Below are 25,004 nucleotides of genomic sequence, written 5' to 3'. Positions count from 1 at the left end.
AAGAGGAAGTTGCTTATGATCTATTTCAGCATTATGGTACAGAAGGTTTTTGGTTTATTTGTTTGTTTGTTTTTTTGAGATGGAGTTTGGCTCTTGTTGCCCAGGCTGGAGTGCAGTGGCATGATCTCGGCTCACTGAAACCTTCGCCTCCGTGGTTCAAGCGATTCTCTTGCCTCAGCCTCCTGAGTAGCTAGGATTACAGGCATGCGCCGCCACGCCTGGCTAATGTTGTATTTTTAGTAGAGACAGGGTTTCTCCATGTTGGTCAGGCTGGTCCCGAACTCCCGATCTCAGGTGATCTGCCCACCTCAGCCTCCCAAAGTGCTGGGATTACAGGCGTGAGCCACCGTGCCCGGCCTGTTTTGTTTTTTTAATTGTGGTAAAATGTTCATAACAGAAAATTTAGTGGCACAGAACACTTTTAAGGTTAAGGGCTTTCCAAGGACTTGGCTATGTGGAATTCTGATAGTCTAAGTTATTGTTGAGGATTTTTACCACATCCTGTCAAAGATGCAGACCAGTTTCTCGTTCTTTAGGCATACTCCAAAAACTCAACCTGCCTTCCTTTGTTCTTATCCACTAAAATCTACTCTTTCTCGTGGAATTCTTAACTCCAACGAACACAGAAGTAGACAACATGGTATAATGAAACTCCTGTTACCCCACTTCAATAATTGTCAACATTTTGCCAATAAAGCTAACATAGGCATTTTTTTATATGGCTTGAGGGCAGGGATTTTACTTTCTTCAAATACAAGGTTTCCTAACACCATTTACTAAATAGTTCATTATTTTCCTACTAATTTGGAAGTCAGGCCGGGCACGGTGGCTCATGCCTGTAATCCCAGCACTTTGGGAGGCCGAGGCGGGCGGATCACGAGGTCAGGAGATCGAGACCATCCCGGCTAACACGGTGAAACTCCGTCTCTACTAAAAATACAAAAAAATAGCTGGGCGTGGCGGCGTGCGCCTGTAGTCCCAGCTGCTGGGGAGGCTGAGGCAGGAGAATGGCGTGAACCCAGGAGGAGGAGCTTGCAGTGAGCTGAGATCGCGCCACTGCACTCCAGCCTGGGTGACAGAGTGAGACTCTGTCTCAAAAAAAAAGTCAACTCTCCTATGTATTAAATTCCTACATGTATTTGGGGCCTTTCTGGATGCCCTGTTTTGTTCCGTCATTTTTTTTGTTTCTTTATAATCACCATATTATTTGGAATTCAGTAATTTTTGTACATTTTAATAAGCACCCTGGCCGGGCACAGTGGATCACGCCTGTAATCCCAGCATTTTGGGAGGCAGAGATGGGGGGATCACGAGGTAAGAAGTTCAAGACCAGCCTGGCCAACATGGTGAAACCCCATCTCTACTAAAAATATAAAAATTAGCCAGGCATGTTGGCACATGCCTGTAATCCCAGCTACTCAGGAGGCTGAGGGAGGAGAATCACTTGAACCCTGGAAGTGGAGGTTGCAGTGAGCCAAGATAGCATCACTGCACTCCAGCCTGGGTGACGGAGTGAGACTCTGTCTCACGGGGGGAAAAAAAGCAGCTCCTCTTTGTCTTTTTTAATAAGTTCTTGGTGATTTTCACACATTTTTCATCCATATCAACTTCAGAATCAATTTTTTTCGTTAAGCAAAAATACCTATTTGGATTCAATTCATATATTGGACATTTAATCAGGAAATTAAATTACATTGGGAAGTATTGGTATCTTCTAAGATATTAAATTATGCTATCCAAGAACATCTTATGTTTTGCTAATTATTCTTGTCTTCATTTTCTTTTAAATGAGATGGAGTCTCACTCTGTCTCCCAGGCTGGAGCGCCGTGGTGCGATCTCCGCTCACTGCAACCTCCGCCTCCCAGGTTCAAGTGCTTCTCACTCCTCAGCCTCCTGAGTAGCTGGGATTACAGGCACCCACCACCATGCCCGGCTCATTTTTAGTATTTTTAGTAGAGATGGGCTTTTGCCATGTTGGCCAGGCTGGTCTCGAACTCCTGACCTCAGGTGATCCACCCCCCCTTGGCCTCCCAAAGTGTTTGGATTACAGGCGTGAGCCACCGTGCCCAGCCATCCCATTCTTCTTAAACTTCAGTTTATTAATTTACATCAGTCTGAATTTATGGCTTCCCTTTTTTATTTAGTAAATTGTAATTCATTGCTCTCGTTTGTTTTCATATTCAGGTTGTCTCAGATTTGGCCATTGGGAGCCCTTTCAGGCTGGTTACCATGACTTTTTGACGTGTCCCCATCATTCTTTGAGCACTCACTTGCTTTCTATCACAATGTGTTCCAGGCTCATCTTACATTTTCTCTGCCCTATTTCTCCAAGGAGCCTTGATTCCTTCTACTAGAAAGAAATGTTTAGAAGCCAGTATCTGGGAGTTAAATACCATTGCCATTGAGGGGTTATTGCTCCAGGCCCTCTTAGTAAACAGAGCTCGAGGGGGAAGAAAAAAATATATATGTGTGTGTGTGTGTGTGTGTGTGTGCATGTATGTACATGAACACGTGCATATATGTACACAATTTACATGTATGTTTATATCTGTATATATTGAGAACTATGTTTCTGTTAATATACTGGTATTTCCAATTCCAGTCCAACACTGCATAATTTAGTCTAGTTTTCTCCCTTTCCAGATTCACATCTCCCTTTGTAACAGAAACCTGACTTCTGTTGTGGTTAGTTTTTTTTTGTTTTTAGAGATAGGATCTTGCTCTGTTGCCCGGACTAGACTGCAATGGCATGATCACAGCTCCCTGTAACCTTGAACTCTAGGGTTCAAGTGATCCACCTTGGCCTTCCCAAAAGCTGGGATTACAGGCATGAGCCACCTTGCCCATCTTTGTTATGGTTAATGTATTTTATTATTTACTCAGTTCCCCTGATTTTAACCAATTTCACTCTACAGTTGCACTCTCTCTCTCTCTCTCTCTCTCTCTCAAAGATCCACTCTTCACTTCATTGGGTTCGGGCACTTCTTGCCATGCCACCTTCCTCCTGTTGCACAGACAAAGTCCTGCTTGGGTTCTAAAACCCACACTAGGTTTATCCTCTATGTGGATGCCCTTCTCACCTTACTTTGTCTCTGACACTCTACCCAAGACTGCCCATTCACCCTGCTTGTGTCCCAGTATCTCCTGCTAGGTCACCCTCCTCAAGGGTCCTCTCCTCACTCTGCTTGGACTCTGACGTATTGTTCAAGCCTCTGCACCCAATCTCTAACCTGGCATTGATACCTACCTTGCTATGCCCCTCCTAATGGCTTTAGTACTGACTCTTTCAACAAAGGAAGGGAAGAGGAAGAAAACATGTACCTATATGTTTTAAAGACATGTACTATATATATATATAAATTATTTAAACTTTGTCCATTAATAATCTTCCCTCCTGAGGTAGTTTGTGAAAACCTTACTAAAAGCGTACTGCTTTCAATAAGCACATGAAAAGATGCTCAACATCATTAGCCATCAGGGAAATGCCAATCATAACAACAATGGGGTACCAATTCGCACTCCCTAGGATGGCTGTAATCAAAAAGTGTTGTCAAGGATGTGGAGGCCGAGGCAGGCGGATCACCTGAGGTCAGGAGTTCGAGACCAGCCTGGCCAACAAGGCGAAACCCTGTCTCTAGTGAAAATACAAAAATTAAGCTGGGCACAGTAGCCCACCCCTGTAATCCCAGCACTTTGGGAGGTTGAGGTGGGCAGATCACTTGAGGTCAGGAGTTTGAGACCAGCCTGGCCAACATGGTGAAACCCCGTCTCTACTAAAAATACACAAATTAGCCGGGTGTGGTAGTGTACACCTGTAATCCCAGCTACTTGGGAGGCTGAGGCAGGAGAATCGTTTGAACCAGGGAGGTAGAGGTTGCAGTGAACTGAGATCGTGCCATTGCACTCCAGCCTGAGCAACAGAATGAGACTCCATCTCAAAAAAAAAAAAAAAAGAAAAAAAAAAGAAAAGGATATGGAGAAATTAAAACCCTCACAAATTGCTCGTGAAAATGTACACTACAGTGTACACTGGTACAGCCACTGTGGAACACAGCTTGGCAGTTTCTAAAATCTCTAAATATAGAAATACCACATAACCGGCCAGGTGTGGTGGCTCACACCTGTAATCCCAGCACTTTGGGAGGCCGAGGCAGGTGGATCACTAGAGGTTGAAAGTTCCAGATCAGCCTGGCTAACATGGTGAAACTCTGTCTCCACTAAATATGCAAAATTAGCTGGGTGTGGTGCCTTGCACCTGTAATCTCAGCTACTCAGGAGGCTGAGGCAGGAGAATCGAATCTGGGAGGCAGAGGTTGCAGTGAACCAGGATGGCGCCACTGCAGCCAGGTGACAGCCTGGGTGACAGAATGAGACTCGGTCTCCCAAAAAAGAAAACAAAAAGCAACGAAATACCACATAACGTAGCTATATCCAAGAGAACTGAAAATATATTCACACACAAACTTGGAATGCTTATAGCAGCATTATTTATAATAGCCAAGAAGTTAAAATAACCCAATTGTCCATTAACTGGAGAATGGATACAGTAGAATATTATTCAGCCATAAAAGGAATGAAGTATGAATATGTGCAACAACATGGATATATTCTTTAAAATTGTGCTAAGTGAAAGCCAACACAAAAGTCTTCATTACAGTATTATTCCATTTATATGAAATGTGCGGAATAGGCAAATCCATAGAGAAATAATGTTGATTAGTGGTTGCCAGGGGCTTGGGTGAGGAAGGGATAGAGAGTGACTGCCAACGGGTACAGGGAATCTTTTGAGATTGTTGAAATGTTCTGGAATTACATAGTGGTGATGGTTGCACAACACTGTGAATATACTAAAAAAACCACTGAATTATGCACTTTAAAGTGTGTATTTTAAAAGGTAAATTTTGGGCTGGGCACTGTGGTTCATGCCTGTAATCCCAGCATTTTGGGAGGCCAAGGTGGGCAGATCACTTGAGGTTGGGAGTTGGAGACCAGCCTGACCAACATGAAGAAACCGCATCTCTACTTAAAATACAAAATTAGCTGGGTATGGTGGCGCATACCTGTAATCCCAGCTACTCAGGAAGCTGAGGCCAGAGAATCTCTTGAACCCAGGACGTGGAGGTTGCTGTGAGCCGAGATTGTGCCATTGCACTCCAGCCTGGGCAACAAGAGCAAAACTCCGTCTCAAAAAAATAAAAATAAATAAATGTTTGTTATGAGGGAAAAAAATAATTGCTGTAGTAGCTAAAACCCTGGCAGCCTACCCCACCAATTCTTTTATTTTGGTTTCTAAAGATAATTATCTCGGCCAGGCGAGGTGGCTCACACCTGTAATCCCAGCACTTTGGGAGGCCGAGGCGGGCAGATCACTCGAGGTGAGTAGTTTGAGACCCGCCTGGCCAACATGGCGAAACGCTGTCTCTACTAAAAATACAAAAATTAGCTGGCGTGGTGGCAGGTGCCTGTAATTCCAGCTACTTGGGAGGCTGAGGCAGGAGAATCACTTGAACCAGCGAGGTGGAGGTTGCAGTGAGCTGAGATCGTGCCATTGCACCCCAGCCTGGGCAATAGAGTGAGACTCCATCTCAGAGAAAATACAAATTAAGAAAAAAACAAAAAAGATGGCCGAGCACTGTGGCTCATACTTGTAATCCCAGTACTTTGGGAGGCCAAGGCAGGCAGATCATGAGGTCAGGAGTTTGTGACCAGGTTGACGAACATGGTGAAACCCTGTCTCTACTAAAAATAATAAAATTAGCCGGGCATGGTGGTGCGCGCCTGTAATTCCAGCTACTCAGGAGGCTGAGGCAGTAGAATAGCTTGAACCCGGGAGACGGAGGTTGCAGTGAGCCGAGATCGCGCCACTGCAGTCCAGCCTGGGCAACAGGATGCGCCTCCATCTCAAAAAAAAAAAAAAAAAAGGTAATTATCTTCATTATCAAATATATGGAATAAATAGAATTTAGGCCAGGCAGAGGCAGGTGGATCACGAGGTCAGGAGATGGAGACCATCCTGGCTAACATGGTGAAACCCGTCTCTACTAAAAATAAAAAAAAAAAATTGCCGGGCGTGATGGCAGGCGTCTGTAGTCCCAGCAACTCGGGAGGCTGAGGCAGGAGAATGGCGTGAACCCGGGAGGCGGAGCTTGCAGTGAGCCTAGCTCGCGCCACTGCACTCCAGCCCGGGGGACAGAGTGAGACTCCATCTCAAAAAAAAAAAAAAAAAAAAAAAGATAGAATGTAAAGGGTTGCTAAATAATATTAAATACTTAGACATACTAGATGTGGAGTGGTAGAAGGGATTTAAGTGCTGAGGCTTATATCCATCTTACTAGGGAGCCAGATTAGAACTGGAAAGACTAAGTTCTTACTACTTTTTTTTTTTTGAGATGGAGTCTAGGTCTGTCTCCCAGGCTGGAGTGCAGTGGCACAATCTCGGCTCACTGCAACTTCCGTCTCCTGAGTTCAAGCGATTCTCCTGCCTCAGCCTCCCGATAGCTGTGATTAGAGGTGCCTGCCACCACACCCAGCTAATTTTTGTATGTTTAGTAGAGATGGGGTTTCACTTTGTTGGCCAGGCTGGTCTCAAACTCCTGACCTCGTGATCTGCCTGCCTCGGCCTCCTAAAGTGCTGGGATTACAGGTGTGAGCCACCATGCCCAGCCAGTTCTTACTGCTTTAATAGAGGAACATAGTGACTATATTTGTCTTCTCCTTTTAATTTTTTAAATGCTCTAAAACGTTCAAATCCAGGTGAAAAGCTAACTCAATGACATCTTAATACTTAGAACCCCTTCAGGACATTCTAAGAACAGAATTAGGATTGTTGAGATGTGTGTTTAATGGTATTCCTAGGTCTGCACACACATCTGACTACCAACCTGATGTTTCATGTCTGTCTATTGTGCTTTATTTCATAGAGAAGCTTTCTCTTGAAAGGTTACTAAAGTCTAATTAGGTTCATTGCTTGTAAAGCCTCTCACCTGTGACTCCTGCCACCCCCATATAATATTTATAAAAATTGCTCAGGGGTTAGTGATGTTTTGGCAAACCTAAGAATCTTTAGATTATGAAACTCCTCATAAAAGTACAGTTTAGTGAATGACAGGAAAAAGCAGCATTTCATCAATGCAATGTTTGTTACATTAGATAAATTTTTTGTTTTGGGAATTGAGTTACCTAGATTGGAAGTATAAATGTTTATTTGGGAGTAGAGTTGGATAATCGATATTGAAGAAGATAGAAAATGTATTAAGGAGAACCATCAGAGTGGTAGCAAATTTGTCTCAAGGGAAGAAGAAAGGCATACAACCTTTCCTGGTTATTTGATACCCTCCCTTGCCTGCCACTTAGAAACTGAAAAGGAAAAAAAAAAAAAGAGTCTTAATAGAGAACCCAGGTAAGACTTGGAAACAGAGAGATGAAAAATAAGAAAAAATCAGAAATGCTTAAAAGAACAGTAAAGTGTAATGAAAGAAGGGAAAATAAATAATATGACAGGTAAGGAGAAGATAAAATACTGCAGCAGCTAAATTAAAAAGCCGAAAGTTTCGTTACTGAGCAAAAGAGGCTTGCTGCTTGATGCACTCAAAACTAATACTGTGACACAGGGGGTTTTGTTTTTTTGTTTGTTTTTTAGAAACAGGCTTACTCTGTTGTCCAGGCTAGAGTACAGTGGTGTAATCATAGCTCACTGCAACCTCGTACTCCTGGGTTCAAGTGATCCTCCCACCTTGGCCTCTGGAGTAGCTGGGGCTACATATACATGCATACCACCATGCGCAGCTGATTTTTTGTGTGTTTTTTTTTTTTTTTTTTTTTTTTTTTTAATTTTTGAGAGGGAGTCTCACTTTGTTGCCCAGGCTGGAGTGCAGTGGCGCGATCTCAGTTCACTGCAACCTCTGCCCCCCTGGGTTCAAGCAGTTCTTCTGCCTCAGCCTCCCAAGTAGTTGAGATTACAGGTGTGTGCCACCACACCTGACTAATTTTTGTATTTTAGTAGAGACTGGGTTTCACCATGTTGATCAGGCTGGTCTTGAACTCCTGACCTCAAGTGATCCATGCACCTTGGCCTCCCAAAGTGCTGGGATTACAGGCTTGAGCCACCATGCCCAGCCTAATTTTTGTGTTTTTTTGTAGAGATAGGGTCTCACCATGTTGCCCAGGCTGGTCTCAACCTCCAGGGCTCAAGTAATCCTCCTTGCCTTAGCCTCCCAAAGTGCTGAGGTTATAGGCATGAGCCACTGTGCCTAGCCAACACTGAGTTTTTGAGTAAAGGAAAGATTTTTACTGCAAGTTGACTAACACATAGACAGGAGTCCAGCTCAAATCTGTTGCCCTGTGCTGGCTTTAATGCACTAATTTTATTAGAAAAGGTTTAGGGGATGAATTCTTAGATTAGCAGGTAACTGGCGGAAGGAAAGGGGAGGTCTGGAAAGTCTTCAGGCATGCATGGCTGTCTTTTCATGCTACCTCATGGATTGCATGTGCAAATTCAGGGGAAGTTAGTATGAAACGTGATGGAAATTCCAGCTGTGACATCAGCAAACTGGTTCTGTGCAGACTCAAGTTGGACACATTGGTTCCAGCTGATGTCACCCAGTTTTGTGATCTTACAAGCAGAAGGAGTTTCAGCAAGTTGTTTCTTTTTTTTTTTTTTTTTTTTTAATTTGTAGACAGGGTCTCATTCTGTCACTGGAGTGCAGTGGGGCGATCTCAGCTCACTGCAACCTCTGTTTCCTTGATTCAAACAATCCTCCCGCCTCAGCCTCCCGAGTAGCTGAGGCTACAGGCACACGCCGCCACAGCCAGGTAGTTTGTATTTTTTGTAGAGACATGGTTTTGCCCTGTTGCCCAGGCTGGTCTTGAACTCATGGGCTCAATCTCAATCTGTCTGCTCTCTTCAGCCTCCCAAAATGCTGGGATTACAGGTGTGAGCCACCACACCTGGCCTAAGTTTTTTTCTTCTTCTTCTTCTTTTTATTTTTATTTTTATTTTTTATTTTTTTTGAGATGGAGTCTCGCTCTATCACTTAGGCTGGAGTGCAGTGGCATGATCTTGGCTCACTGCAACCTGCGCCTCGCAGGTTCAGACAATTCTCCTGCGCAAGTAGCTGGGGTTACAGCGTCCACCACGCCTGGCTAATTTTTGTATTTTAGTAGAGACGGGGTTTCGCCATATTGGCCAGGCTGGTCTCGAACTCCTGACCTCAGGTGATCCGGCCGTCTCGCACCATTGCGCTCCAGCCTGGGCAACAGAGCAAAAACTCCGTCTCTAAATAAATAAATAAAATAAAAATAGTAGACAAACAGCAGGTACAGACCTTGACAAGAAGGAAGAGAAATCTCAGCATGTATAGAAGTATAAGTCCTAGTTTAAGTAGTCCTTCAAAAATAGATCTTATTCCTGATGGGATCCATGAAAACAAGCTTTTAAATATATATATCCAGGTTTGTTAGAGGACACTTAGAGATAATTCAGGACTCAGTCTGAATTATAGACAATAACTCAAAAACAGTGGTCGGGGTTGGAATCTGATACAAGGTATAGTTTTCTTTAGAAGCATAATATTTTTCTCTTCAGTCCCTTATTTCTATCAAAGACAAATGGTAGTAATCAATTTGTGTGCAAAGTAACTTTTAGTCCTATTATACCTGGCCTGATTATTTGCATAACGTGCAACAAGAATAGTGATTGGCCATATAGACACTTTTTAAAAAAAAATGACTTTGCTGGAACTTTTTAATAAGGAATCCTAGACTTTTAAAAGCCTCAAGGCTTTTACTAAAATACAAAAATTAGTCAGGCGTGGTGGCACACGCCTGTAATCTCAGCTACTTGGGAGGCTGAGACAGAAGCCTCAAGGCTATGCCTATAATACTTGTATGAATGGGTGTATTCCTCTCTACCTTTTAAAAAATTTTTTATTGTAGGCCAGGTGCGGTGGCCCACTCCTGTAATGCCAGCACTTTGGGAGGCCAAGGCGGGTGGATCACGAGGTCAGGAGATCGAGACCATCCTGGTTAACACGGTGAAACCCCATCTCTACTGAAAATACAAAAAATTAGCCGAGCGTGGTGGTTGGGCGCCTGTAGTCCCAGCTACTCCAGAGGCTGAGGCAGGAGAATGGCACAAACCTGGGAGGGGGAGCTTGCAGGGAACCAAGATCACGCCACTGCACTCCAGCTTGGGTGACAGAGTGAGACTCCGTCTCAAAAAAAAAAAAAAATTTTATTGTATTAAAATTTTTTTTAAATTTTTTATTTCCCACCATTCCAATAGAAACCTATTTTTTTTTTTCTTTTTTTAAGAGACAGTCTGGCTTTGTTGCCCAGGCCAAAGCATAGTGGGGTGATCACAGTTCCCTGCAGCCACTAACTCCTGAGCTCAAGTGATCCTCCTGTCTTAGCCCCCTGGATAGCTAAGACTACAGGCGTGCACCACAATCCTCAGCTAAATTTTTTCATTTTTACAGAGTCGGGGTCTCACTGTGTTGCCCATACTGGCCTCAAACTCCTGGCCATGGGCCAGGTGTGGTGACACATGCCTGTAATGCCTGCACTTTGGGAGGCCAAGGTGGGTAGATAACCTGAGCCCAGGAGCTCGAGACCAGCCTGGGCAACATGGCAAAACCCTGTCTTTAGGAAAAAAAACAAAACAAAAAAACAAAAAAAAAAAGATCAAACCGTTGGCCGCAAGTGATCCTCCACCTGCCTTGGCCTCCCAGAGTGCTAGAATTATATATAGGTGTGAGCCACCATGCCTGGCCTGGCTTCCCCTAGACTTAGAATACAGTTGAAATCATTTACTATGTCCACAAAGTCTTTTAACTTTTTTTTTTTTTTTTTTTTTGAAATGGTGTCTTGCTCTGTCGCCCAGGTTGGAGTGCAGTGGAGCGATCTCAGCTTATTGCAACCTCTGCCTCCCAAGTTCTAGCGATTCTCCTGCCTCAGCCTCCCAAGTAGCTAGGATTACAGGCACGTGCCACCACACCCAGCTAGTTTTTGTATTATTAGTAGAGACAGAGTTTCACCATGTTGGCCAGGCTAGTCTTGGAATCCTGACCTCAGGTGATCTGCCCGCCTCGGCCTCCCAAAGTGCTGGGGATTACAGGTGTGAGCCACTGTGCCCAGTCTTTTTTTAAACATATTCTGACCCTTGACTAACAGAACTTTGCTCAATATCCTCATCTATAAGATGGAAATGCTAATAGTACCTATCTTATAGAATTGTTTTAAGGAGTCATTGGATTAGTATGTAAATTTACACACTTAGAATGATGCCTGATACATAATTAAGAACTCAGTATAGGGTTGTGCTGCTGCTTCAGTCCAGCTTCACTGTCTATTCTGATCTTCAAACATTGCTTTGTCATACACCCACTATTTCGTCTCCTGGAATGCTCTTCTCCCTAGATCTTGGCAATCTGTTTCCTTTGATCATTTAGATCCTAAATCAAATACCTACTCCTAGGGGAGGCTTTCCTTGACCACCCTTCTATCACATTACTCAGCTTTATGTTTTTTATAGTACTCATCACTAATTGAAATTTTCTTATATATTTCACTTATTTTATGTCTACCTCCAGCCCCTATGCCATGAGTTACTTAACAGTAGGGACTTAAAACAGTGCCTGTAGATAGCAGGTGGTAAAAATGTTTTTCGAATGAAACTCACCACCCTCCAAATCAGAATGCTTTTCTTTCCTTTCAGGCAAGCTGAAAAATTATAACCACAGTTTCAGAGATTGCTCATCATTTTAACTAGATGTTTCCCCCTTTTGTATCCACCTATCCGGTTCTCCGTAGAGAAGGCAGATTCTCTAGACATTATTCACTATAATTGGTCTCTGGGCTTTTATTCAAGGATTTTCCTGTCCCTTGCTGGTGTCTTGCTGAGATTGCAGGATATAGATCAGTTATATTTGTTTTCCATGTTGCTCCTTGCTTAACCCTCCGAGCTTATTTAATTTATTATCAGTTTTAAACAGTCCCTTACATGGGCCTCTATAGTTGGAGAAAAATAAAAATATCAGAAATCTGTTAGAGGAAGTAAATGTGTAAGAAAACATAAGGGAAGATTCTTGAAACCAGTTCAGTTGCTATTAATAGTTTTTCTGACATTAGGCAAATATTTCAATCACCAAAAGCACTTTCTGCTTCAAAACTGAAAATATTTAAAATAGTGTGATACTGGCATAAAGCAGACATAGACCAATGGAATAGAATAGAGAGTTCAGAAATAAACCTTCACATATATGGTCAAATGATTTTTGACAAAGATGCCAGGACCGTTCAGTGGGGAAAAGTACAGTCTTTTCAATAAATGGTCTTGCAAAGACCTGTATCTAAGAACTAAAATTATAAAATCTTTGGAAGAAAACAGGAGAAAAACTTCATGACATTGAGTTTAGCAGTGATTTCTTGGATTTGACACCAAAAGTTCAGGAAATGAAAGAAAAAATAGATAAAGTGGATTACATCAAAATTTAAAACTTGTTTTAAAGCCGGACGTGTGGTGGTGGGATGCCTGTAATCCCAGCTACTCGGAAGGCTGAGACAGGCGAATCACGTGAACCCAAGAGGCTGAGGTTGCAGTGAGCCGAGATTGTGCCACTGCACTCCAGCCTGGGTGACAGAGCAAAACTCCGTCTTAAAAAAAAGAAAAAAGAACTCACTCTGTCACCCAGGCTGGAGTACGGTGCTGTGATTGTAGCTTACTGCAGCCTCAAAGTGAACACAATAGATCCTCCTACGTCAGCTTCCCAAGTAGCTGGAACTACAGGCATATACCAGCATGCCTGGCTACTTTGTTTTTTTTGTTTGTTTGTTTTTTGAGACACAGTCTCACTCTTGTCTCCCAGGCTGGAGTACAATGGCACCATCTCGGCTCACTGCAACCTCCACCTCCCAGGTTCAAGTGATTCTTCTGTCTCAGCCTCCCGAGTAGCTGGGATTACAGGCGCCCCCACCACCACGCCTGGCTAATTTTGTATTTTTAGTAGAAACGGGGTTTCACCGTGTTTGTCAGGCTGGTCTCGAACTCCTGACCTCAGATGACCCACCGACCTCAGCCTCCCAAAGTGCTGGGATTACAGCCGTGAGCCACCGTTCCCAGCTTAATTTTTAAAATTTTTGTAGAGACAGGGTCTCACTGTATTTTCCAGGCTGTTCTCAAACTCTTGGCCTCAAGTTATCCTCCTGCCCTCACATCCCAAAATGGTGGAATTACAGGTTTTAGCCATCATGCCTAGCCAAAGCTATGTTTTTTCTTTTCTTTTTTAAAATAGGGAGCCTCACTGTGTTGCCCAGGCTGGTCTTGAACTCCTGGCCTCTAGCAGTCTTTCCACTTCAGCCTCCCAAGGAGGTGGGATTATAGGCATGAGCCACCTTGCCTGATCTCCCATTCACTTTTATTTCCAGGATTCCCTGACCTATTTGCACAGGTAGCTTATGGTGTGGTTTATCAGGCTTTAAGCAAATAACTTATTGGTCTGCTTCAAAATAAATATTTATTTACCTTCTATAAGGCTGAGAAAAATTCTAGACAGTAAATATTTTCTAACATTGCTGTGTTAAAGGAGTCTTGTAATTTATTAAATTACAATGAAATATGTAGAGATCTAACTTTTTTTAATTTATATTTTATTTTGTTTCTGGGTTTTTTTTTCTAGACATTTAACATTTTTCATTGCTGTTTTTTAGGCTTTATTAAATTATCTTTTTTCCTTCATAACTGTAAAATACTTCATTAAGATCCTTCCCAGCAGGAGCTGGGTGTGGTGGCTCACGCCTGTAATCCCAGCACTTTGGGAGGCTGAGACAGGGCGGATCACCTGACATCAGGAGTTTGAGACCAGCCTGCCCAACATGGTGAAACCCCATCTCTACTAAAAACACAAAAATTACCTGGGCGTGGTGGTGGGCGCCTGTAATCCCAGCTAGTTGGTAGGCTGAGGCACAACAATCACTTGAACCGAGATCATGCCACTGCACTCCAGCCTGGACAACCAGGTGAGACTCTCTCAAAAAAAAAAACAAACAAAAAGAACAACAACAACAAAAAATTAGCTGAGCATGGTGGCATGCGCCTGTAGTCCCAGCTATTTGGGAGGCTGAGGTGGGAGAATCACCTGAGCCTGGGTGATTGAGGCTGGAGTGAATGGAGTGAATGATGACTGCACCACTGCATTCCAACCTGGGCAACAGGAGCGAGACCTTGTTTCAAATAAAAAAATCCTTCCCATCCAAGCATGGTGGCTCATACATATAGTCCTAGCACTTTGGTAGTCTGAGGCAGGAGGATTGCTTGAGCTCAGGAGTTCAAAACCAGCCTGCGCAACATAGGGAGACCCTCATCTCTACAAAAAAATTAAAAAATTAGCCAGGCTTGGTGGCATGTGCCTGTTATCCCAGCTACCTGGGAGGCTGAGGTGGGAGGATGGCTTGGGTCCAGGAGGTCAAGGTTGCCGTGAGCTGTGATTGTGCCACTGCACTCAAGCCTGCGTGACAGAGTGAAACCCTGTCTTCAAAACAAGACAAAACAAAAAAAGATCCTTCCCCTAGCTTATTTCTTTTGATAATTTTAGGTGGGAATTTTTTTTTTTTACTTTAAAAAAACCAGCTAGAGATTATTTATTATCCTTTGGTGTAGGTAATTGAACTTGGTCAGCATCTGTGTGTACATTATCAAGTAAAACATTTTTTCCCACTGTGTTTTATATGGGCAGTATTATCTTCACAGATTGCTCAAGCATTTTGTGTGTTTATTCTAAAGAACTGCCTTTGTGTGTGTACATACATGTAGTCAGTTATTTCTACGCTAAAATCAAGAGCAACTACTTTATCATACTGGCTGGGTGCAATAGTTCACACCTGTAATCCTAGCAATTTGGGAGGCCAATTGCTTGAGCCCTAGAGTTCAAGACCAGCCTGGGCAACATGGTGAAACCCCGTTTCTACAAAAAATTAAAAAGTAGCCAGGTATGGTGGCAGGCATCTGTAGTCCTAGCTAGTCAGGAGCCTGACGTGGGAGGATCACCTGACCCCAGGAAGTCGAGGCCGGGGTGAGCAGTGATTATGCCACTGCTCTCCAGCCTGGCTGACAGAGGGAGACCCTGTCTCAAAATAAATAAAGGTCAACTACTTTATCATACAATAAAATCTGTCTTTCTCTCTTTTCTTTTTAGGATATTTTCTTTTCTAGATGTTGTTACCCTGTGCCGCTGTGCTCAGGTCTCCAGGGTAAGTATTGTTGGCATAGTTACAGGGGGACCCCTTCTTCACACTGATGATAACAGCCTCTTTCATAGGCCATCCATTTATTTTAGGTTTACTTGTATGTTTTCATGTTTTAAAGGAGATTATTTCACCAATGACATACCCAAACCCATGTAAATTTATGATGGGATTCTACTATATATACTGTCTCTGACTTTTTGTATCTCTTATTTGCGTAATATAAACAGGAAACATTTTCGATGAAAAAGCAATAAACATGCATATTAAAAGTTTAGACTTGACTCAAAATTGTGATGAAATCTTGTTTTATTATGTTTTCCTAGTTCATTTTTTTTTTTTTTTTAACACAAGGACAATTTTAATCTTGCATTTTCCTGTAGTAACATCCACTGCTGGCTATCTATGGATTGAAACTGCATTTGCTAAGAACTGTGAACATGAAGAAACTTTACATGAAGTCACATGTTGATGCAGGCACACAGACATCTTCCAGCACCAACAGAATACATGCGTAACACATAACAGATAGTCTCGATGGATAAATATGCTTCACCAGTAATTCTGTTTAGTAAGATTCACAGTTAATGCAGAATCGGGGCTTGCAGTGAGCCAAGATCGTGCCACTGCACTCTACCCTGGGCGACAGAGCGAGACTCTGTCTCAAAAAAAAAAAAAAAATAGTTTCAGAGAAATGATAGTATCTTTTCTAAGTCCCAAATCACCATATCACAGTTGTAAGTCCTACCACGTGATAGGATATAGGTAGCAAAGAAGTACTGAACTAAGGCTGGGCCTGGTGGCTCACACCTATAATCCCTTCACTTTGGGAGGCCAAAATGGGAGGATTGCTTAAGGCCAGGAGTTCAAGACTAACCTGGGCAACATAGGGAGCCCTATCTCTACAGAAAATTTAAAAAATTAGGGCTGGGTGCAGTGGCTCACACCTGTAATCCCAGCACTTTGGGAGGCCGAGGCGGGCGGATCACGAGGTTGGGAGATAGAGACCATCCTGGCTAACACAGTGAAACCCCATCTCTACTAAAAATACAAAAAATTAACCAGGCGTGGAGGCGGGCGCCTGTAGTCCCAGCTACTCGGGAGGCTGAGGCAGGAGAATGGCGTGAACCCGGGAGACGGAGCTTGCAGTGAGCCAAGATTGTACCACTGCACTCCAGCCTGGGCGACAGAACGAGACGCCGTCGCAAAAAAAAAAAAAAAAAAAGCCAGATGTGGTGCATGCCTGTGGTTCCAGCTACTTGGGAGGCTGACGTGAGAGGATTGCTTGAGTTGGGGAGGTCAAGGCTGCAACTGACCCATGATTGAGCAACTGCGCTCCATCCCAGGTGACAGAGTGACACCCTGTCAAGAAATACATATATTTCTCTCTGTATATATTCTATATATAGAAAAAGAGAGTGAGAATAGAGCAATATTCAGAGTACTGTCGCCTTTGATGTTTGGTTTTACCTTCATATTTTTCCAGATAGAAGGATTTTTTTTAAGGATCATATTTTTAAGCATAGAAGAAAGACTTGCTTTTCATAAACTGAACTTTTGTCTCATTTTGGGATTAGAAACTAGAATTTTCCAGTTAGAAAACACCTTCTGGCTATGATGCTTATCACAACCTGCCCTTTCCTTAACTTCTCTAATTTAAATGTGCGTGGGCTGGGGGAGGGAGGGTTAGTCTTGTTTTTTGTTTTTTGCTAAGGTCTTGCTGTGTCACCCAGGCTGGAGTACAATGGTGAGATCATGGCTCACTGCAGCCCTTACCTCCCGGGCTCACCTCCCACCTTAGCCTCCGGAGTAGCTGGGACTACAGGTGTGTGCCACCACACCTGACTGATTTTTTTAATTTTTTCCCCCCAGATGAAGTTTCACTCTGTCGCCCAGGCTGGAGTGCAGTGGCACAATCTTGGCTCACTGCAACCTCCGCCTCCCAGGTTCAAGTGATTCTGCTGCCTCAGCTTCCTGAGTAGCTGAGATTACAGGCACGTGCCACCACACCCGGCTAATTTTTGTATTTTTAGTATAGACGGGGTTTCACCATGTTGGCCAGGCTGGTCTTGAACTCTTGACCTCAGGTGATCCACCCGCCTCGGCCTCCTAAAGTGCTGGGATTACAGATGTGAGCCACCACGCCCGACCAACTTTTTAAATTTTTTTATAGGGATCGGGTCTCACTATATTGCCCAGGCTGGTCTGGAACTCCTGGGCTCAAGTGATCCTTCCACCTTGGCCTCCCAAAGTGATGGGATTATAAATTTGAGTCACCATGCCTGGCCTAAGATCTTTTGTAGCTGCTAGTTTCTGGTACCCACTCGTTTATGAGATTATCTAATTGGAGAATACAGTATGGGTCGGGAGTAAGACACATCATTTGGGAGTAAGTGGATAGGGCCTGATAAATTTTTGGATCCATTTTAGTCATTAGTTGGTTGAATTGTGAACTTGAATATTGCTGCCTTTTCTCCTTAAGTTTAGCTTCTGCTCATTCTGTCTCTTTTTCTTTAAAATAGGCCTGGAATGTTCTGGCTCTGGATGGCAGTAACTGGCAGCGAATTGACCTATTTGATTTCCAGAGGGATATTGAGGTATAATTATGTGCTGTGTGGCCCCAGTTTTCATGTTATTAATTACAGCATGGAACAGATTAGCCCTAGCCATATTAATCTCATTTTCCTTAAAGAGAGGAACTATTATTTTCAGTGCATCTGAACTTTACAGGAACCCCCAAAGTTCCCAAGAGTTTCTGCAGTTTTTGAGAATGAGCCAGATTATTTCACTGAAATAATACAATTACTTAGTATTAATAGGACTAAATAGGACTCTTTGGTCTTGAAATAGGACTAAAAGTTTGTTTTTGCAGTGGAAACATTGAATCTATGTTTGTTTATTTTAGTGAAGACATTTTATATTTGTTTACTGAAAAATAAATAGAGTTATAACTTTTTGGGATGGCGTTTGTATATATTTTTTTGAGATATGTGTTTTGGTTCTTGAGGAGCCAATTTCTTGTGGAGAACGAAGGTTGAATAAGGCCAAAGCCATTTATTGAATTGTTTTTGCTAGAGAGAGAGGTTTTTTCCTCCTCTCACTTTTCCCCCCATGTTTTATCTCCTAGTATAGCCTATTATCTATAAAATGGAGAATGGCTTACACTTAAATTATTTTAAACTGAATTTGAACTCTGTAGTTCTTATCCTTCTCATCAGGAAGGTAGAAATAGTAGCTTCTTCATGGCTTCTTAAGGATTAAACGAAGTTTTTTGAGGGCACGTGGGATGGCTTACGCCTGTAATCTCAGCACTTTGGGAGGCCAAGGTGGGCGGATCACCTGAGGTCAGGAGTTTGAAACCAACCAAAGTGCTTTTAAAATAATATCCACTAGCATTATATGGGATTTTGTTTTTCACAATTCTATACCCTTCATGGATGTAAATATTTAAAGCAACACCACCCACAGAATTATTCAGCAAGCTTTTGTTTTTGTTTGTTTTTGAGACAGAGTCTCATTTTGTCACCCAGGCTGGAGTGCAGTGGTGCGGTCTCAGCTCACTGCAACCTCTGCCTCCTGGGTTCAAGCAATTCTTGTGCCTCAGCCTCCCGAGTAGCTGGGACTACAGGCGTGAGCCACCATGCCTGGCTAATTTTTGTATTTTTAGTAGAGATTGGGTTTCACCATGTTGGCCAGGCTTGTATCGAACTCCTGACCTCAAATAATCGCCCGCCTCAGCCTCCCAAAGTGCTGGGATTATAGGCGGAATCCACTGCACCTGGCCAGCTTTTTTGTTGTTGTTTTGAGACAGAGTCTTGCTTTGTCGCCCAGGCTGGAGTGCAGTGGAGTGAGACCTGGGCTCACTACAAGCTCCGTCTCCTGGGTTCACGCCATTCTCCTGCCTCAGCCTCCCGAGTAGCTGGGACTACAGGCACCCGCCACCACGCCCGGCCAATTTTTTGTATTTTTAGTAGAGATGGGGTTTCACCGTGTTAGCCAGGATGGTGTTGATCTCCTGACCTCGTGATCCACCCGACTCGGCCTCCCAAAGTGCTGGGATTATAGGCGTGGGCCACCGTGCCTGGCCCCTGGCCAGCTTTTGTTAAATGTTCACTGAGTCTCTACTGTAAGCAGAGTACTATAATAAACATTTTGTAAAAGATACAAAAAAAAAAATGTAGTTGCTGTCCTTCAGTAGCTGCGGCTTAACCCAGCTAGGCAGTATATATGCATATAATGCCAAAGAGAACTATAGAACATTATTTTCTCAAGTACAGAATATATTTTACAAGTTAAACAAAATAAGAATATGGGGTTTAGGCGTGATTCAAATGATAGGGGTTAATCAGGAAAGCTTTCTCAGGGTAAGTTACAATTTTCCTATTAAATTAGGTCATAATAGAAGCATTTTCTCTGTTTATAAATCGTTAAAAATGAGGATGTGTTCTTTTCTAAAGTAATGAGGTGGGTTATCTTTTTGTTTGCCTGTCTCGTTTTACAGGGCCGAGTAGTGGAGAACATTTCAAAACGATGTGGGGGCTTTTTACGAAAGTTAAGTCTTCGTGGATGTCTTGGAGTGGGAGACAATGCATTAAGGTAAAAACATAACTATTGATTAATCTTCTTGATGGAAGTGAAGAGCAGCACCGTCTCACCCAGAAAAGGCTAAAATCGTTTTAAAATTCCTAAGTTATTAAAAATGCAACCACACATACATTGCTTATAATCTGAAAATATCCAGTAATAAGAAATGTAGTTTTAACAATAAACAAGAACAAGTACTGCCTGAAAAAAACCCAGATTCCCCATCATAAGTGGTTCTTTTGGAGCTTTGAGTAAGTTTTTTTTTAATTAATTAATATTTTTATTTTTATTTTATGTTTTGAGACAAGGTCTCACACTATCACCCAGGCTGGAGTGCCCTGGCATAATCATGGCTCACTGTAGTCTTGAACTCCTGGACTCAAGCAGTCCTCCCCCTCCTGAGTAGCTGTGACTGAAGACGTGTACCACCACGCCTGGCTAAGTTTTAAAATTTTTTTATAGAGTCAGGGTCTCATTTTGTTGTCCAGGCTGGTCTCGAACTCTTGCACTCAAGCAGTCCTCTTGCCTCAGCCTCCCAAAGTGCTGGAATTACGGGCATGAGCCACCACACCCAGCCTAGTTCTTTTTTAGGGTTTTGGTTAACCCTAACCTGGGCAGTGACCCCAGGACTTTGGGAGGCTAGGTGGGAGGATTACTTGAGGCCAGGAGTACAAGACCAATCTAGGCAGCATGGCAAGGCTCCCATCTCTACAAAAAACTTTTTTTAATTAGCCAGGTTAGGTGACATATGCCTGTAAACCCAGCTACTTGGGAGACTGAGGTAGGAGAATCACTTGAGCCTGGGAGGTTGAGGCTACAGTGAGCTGTGATTTTACCACTGTACTCCATCCAGCCTGAGTGACAGAGGAAGACCCTGTCTCTAAAAATAAATAAATAAATAAGCAATCATTTATTTTTTTAATTTAAAATAATTTTTAAAATTATGTTTGAAAAATTTATAGTGGAAAATTCATTTAAGCCAGGTGTGATAGCCCAAGCCTGTAATCTCAGCACTTTGAGAGGCTGATGTTGGTGGATCACTTGAGGTCAGGCTTTCAAGACCAGCCTGACCAACATGGTGAAACCCTGTCTCTACTAAAAATACAAAAACTTAGTTGGGCATGGTGGTGCGTGCCTGTAATCCCAGCTACTCAGGAGGCTGAGGCAGGAGAATTGCTTGAACCTGGGAGGTGGAGGCTGCAGTGAGCTGAGATCACACCACTATACTCCAGCCTGGGTGACAGAGAGAGATTCCATCTCAAAAGAAAAATCATGGCCAGGCTCAATGGCTCACACCTGTAATCCCAGCATTTAGGGAGGCTGAGGTAGAAGGAATATGAAGAGGTGTATAAGGCAGAGTCTAGAAGGGTCCCAGGCACAGGAGCTTCTGTCCCGTGGAGTTGGGGTGTACTACCTTCCTGGCACGTGGTTACATTCACCAACCCAGAAGCTCTCTGATCCCTGTCATTTAGGGGTTTTTACAGAGGTTCCTTGATCGTAGACATAATTGAAGACCAAATATTATATTAGGTTGGTGCAAAAGTAATCACAGTTTTTTGCCATTAACAGTAATGGCAAAAACCACGATTACTTTTCACCAACCTGTAACAAAAGATACTATCACTCAGGAAATTACAAAGATTTCAGGGACTGTATGCCAAGAACCGAGGATGAAGACCAAATACATGTTTTTTCCTTTATATCACAGTATCACAGGTATCAACAATCAATATTACCAATAATAATATATTTTATTACTTTTTTAATGACTGGAATTTTGCCTATTTCATTTGAAACCTCTTTCTTTCTTTCCTACAAAGAACCTTTGCACAAAACTGCAGGAACATTGAAGTACTGAATCTAAATGGGTGTACAAAGACAACAGACGCGTAAGTATTTTATGTTTTTGGAGGATAAGTCATAGCCCCTTATGTCTGACTGATACAACCTTTAAATTCAGGCCGTTAACTATATTTAGCAAATTTTATCTTGATTTTGTAGAGGAAAGATATTTTTAAAAGAGAAAGCAACATCAAAGTAGAAATGGAATGAGAAACTTGTTTTGGAATTCTATCTTTGATACAATTTAAGGTGAAACTTTTAATAATTGTAGTCAGTATATATACAGTAGGGATACTAATAATACATATTACTGGGATTATTTATATTTCAGGATACTAGTAACTACCAATTAAAAGCGACAGTAAACATAATTCTATGAAAAGATTAAAATCTTAAACAGAGGACTAAACAGCTTATGATAATCAGTCCTGAGAACAGTTATTAAATGAAAATGATTCACTAAATGTGCTGTGTCTGTGTTGGTCATGATCTGAAGGAAATTAAGCTTAATTATTCATCCTCAAGAGGCTTACAGTCACAGAAATTAGACCTAGAGGGTAGTTATTCGTTAACTCTACTAATAAGTATTTCTTTTTTTTGAGATGAAGTCTCACTCTGTTGCCCAGGCTGGACTGCAGTGGCGCAACCTTGGCTCACTGTAACCTCCGCCTCCTGGGTTGAAGCAATTCTCCTGCCTCAGCCTCCCGAGTAGCTGGGACTACAGGCACGCGCCACCATGCCCGGCTTATTTTTTGTATTTTTAGTAGAGACGGGGTTTCACCTTGTTAGCCAGGATGGTCTCCATCTCCTGACCTCGTGATCCGCCCGCCTCGGCCTCCCAAAGTGCTGGGATTACAGGCGTGAGCCACCGCACCCGGCCTCTACTAAGTATTCCTATAGATTGATTTGGAAACGTTTACTGTGAGAGATGAAATATACTAACCTCTTCTCCCACCATTACTTTATACCAGTAGAACTACATTTACTTTAGATAAATTTTTTAATTTTTGTTTCCTTTGAGTACTTAGTGTTATAAAGAATAAGAATTTGACCACTTGGTATCTAGAAAAGTGACATGTAATTAACACTTTTTTGTCAGAATCTATCTTATCCTCAAGATGCATTGGTGAAAACATAATATGTATGTGCAAGGCTACTACATTACTTGTAATAGCAAAAGATAGGAAACTCCCCAATGTCTGTTAGTAGAGAACTGGTTGAATAAAAGTAATGAGGAAAATCTCTATATAATACTCTGGATGATCTTTAGGACATGTTGTTAAATGAAGAAAAGCAAAGTGCAGAGGAGTTTGTATAATACACCTTTTGTAGGGCCAGAAGACTTAATACATATATATATATATCTCTCTCCATATTTACCTATTTTCAAAAAGAATGGAAATGCCAATCAAAAATAAGTAAAAATAGTTACTTATATGGGGAAGTGAGAAAACACAAGGGACGGGGATAAAAGGGAGAATTCTGAATTGTGTTTTATCGTTTAATAGCCATGTAAATATTTTACATAATTCAAACAAAAATTAAGTCAAAAAGAAATGAAAGCAATCCCTACAAATTAAAAACACATGAACCGGCCCAGTGCGGTGACTCAGGCCTATAATCCTAGCACCTTGGGAGGCTGAGGTGGGTGGATAATTTGAGGTCAGGGGTTCAAGCCAGCCTGGCCAACATGGTGAAACCCCATCTCTACTAAAAGTGCAAAAATTAGCCAGGCATGGTGGCACATCCCAGCTACTTGGGAGGCTGAGGCATGAGAATCGCTTGAACCCAGGAGGTGGAGGTTGCAGTGAGCTGAGATCACACTACGGTATTCCAGCCTGGACGAAAGAGCAAGACTCTGGTTCAAAGAAAAAACCCCTTGAACCCAAGTTGGAGTTATAGTCACACAGAGAGAAATTACTTCTGCTGACTGTTTTTAAATATGAAAATTTGAAACATAGAAGTAGAAAAAAAAAGTATCGTGAGCCCATCACCCAGCTTTAACTGTTACCAGTTTACGGCCAGTCTTGTTTCATCAATAACCCACCCACTTATCCCCTCTTGTTTTATCTTATTTTGAAAAAAAGTCCTAGACATCATATTATTTAATCTGTATTTCAGTAGGTACTCTTTAACAATAAAGTCTCTCATAAGTGTATTAACTTTTTTTGTTTGTTTTGAGACGATGTCTTGCCCTGTTGCCCAGGTTGGAGTGCAGTGGCGCAATCTCAGCCCAGCTTCCTGAGTACCTGGGATTACAGGGGCGTGCCACCATGTCCAACTAATTTTTGTATTTTTAGTAGAGACAGAGTTTCACCATGTTGGCCAGGCTGGTCAGGAACTCCTCACCTCAGGTGATCTGCCCACCTCGGCCTCCCAAAGTGCTGGGATTACAGGCATGAGCCACCATGCCTGGCCGTAAGTGCATTAACTTTTATCACTCCTCTAAAAACAATATCTTAAAATCATCAAAAAACCAGTTGTCAATATTCAAATTTCCACATTTTAGTGAATTTAAAAATACACTATTTTAAACACAGTATTAGCCTCGAAATATACAAATTTTTTAAATCAAAGAAGCAGCAGGGGACTGTGGCTCACTTCTGTAATCCCAGCACTTTGAGAGGCTGAGGTGGGTGGATTGCTTTACCCCAACCTCGGCAACATGGAGAAACCCCACCTCTACAAAAAAATACAAAAAATTAGCCAGGCATGGTGGCATATGCCTGTAGTCCGAGCTGCTTGGGAGGCTGAAGTGGGAGGATTGCTTGGGCTTGGGAGCTTGGGAGCCAGAGGTTGTAGTGAGCTATGTGTCACTGCACTCCAGCCTGGGCTACAAAGCAAGACCCTGTCTTAAAAAATAATAATGAAGCAGCCAGCTGTGGTGGCTCACACCTGTAATCCCAGCACACTGGGAGACTGAGGCAGGAGGACTACTTGAGACCAGGAGTTTGAGTCTAGCCTGGCCAACATAGTGAGACCCTATGTCTTAAAAAAAAAAAAAAATCCAAGTAGACTTCTGCTTCTCACAGTGACAATAACTGCCCTCCTGCTGTAAACAACTAGAAAACTAAACAAAACCTAGAAGACCAGTTTAGGATGTTGTATATATGGCACAAGACTGAGAAGCAAATGAATGAGCCATATGATTATCCTCACTTTGTGACTGAGGCATTTTTCAGACAATGCCATAGAGGGAGGGGGAGCCCAAGCAAAGGACAGAGTTTTTGCTGATTTGAAAAGAAAGAGATCAGAATTCAAGGAGGCTAAAGTAGCTGGAATTTGTGGCTGATAAAGAGGAAACTACTAAAAAAAATAATAATAAAGGCTACAGAAATTT

The 25,004-nt window shown here is 42.4% G+C and overlaps 1 protein-coding gene across 2 annotated transcripts in view; it reads left to right on the top strand.

Moving 5' to 3' along the window:
- FBXL20 (F-box and leucine rich repeat protein 20) overlaps nucleotides 1-25,004 on the top strand; it is a 136,853-nt gene that overhangs the window by 78,683 nt on the left and 33,166 nt on the right. For both annotated transcript variants that reach the window (XM_054457226.2, XM_054457227.2), the window contains exons 3-6: nucleotides 15,190-15,244; nucleotides 17,761-17,835; nucleotides 19,740-19,834; nucleotides 21,643-21,711. In XM_054457226.2, the coding sequence (XP_054313201.1) occupies nucleotides 15,190-15,244; nucleotides 17,761-17,835; nucleotides 19,740-19,834; nucleotides 21,643-21,711 (294 nt within the window). The remainder of the gene's footprint in view (nucleotides 1-15,189; nucleotides 15,245-17,760; nucleotides 17,836-19,739; nucleotides 19,835-21,642; nucleotides 21,712-25,004) is intronic.

The sequence above is a fragment of the Pongo pygmaeus genome, chromosome 19 (genome assembly GCF_028885625.2).
Source record: "Pongo pygmaeus isolate AG05252 chromosome 19, NHGRI_mPonPyg2-v2.0_pri, whole genome shotgun sequence".
In the NCBI taxonomy this organism is placed as follows: domain Eukaryota; kingdom Metazoa; phylum Chordata; class Mammalia; order Primates; family Hominidae; genus Pongo; species Pongo pygmaeus.
The sequence above is the reverse complement of the archived record's forward strand: the minus strand, read 5'-3'. Positions and strand labels throughout refer to the sequence as shown.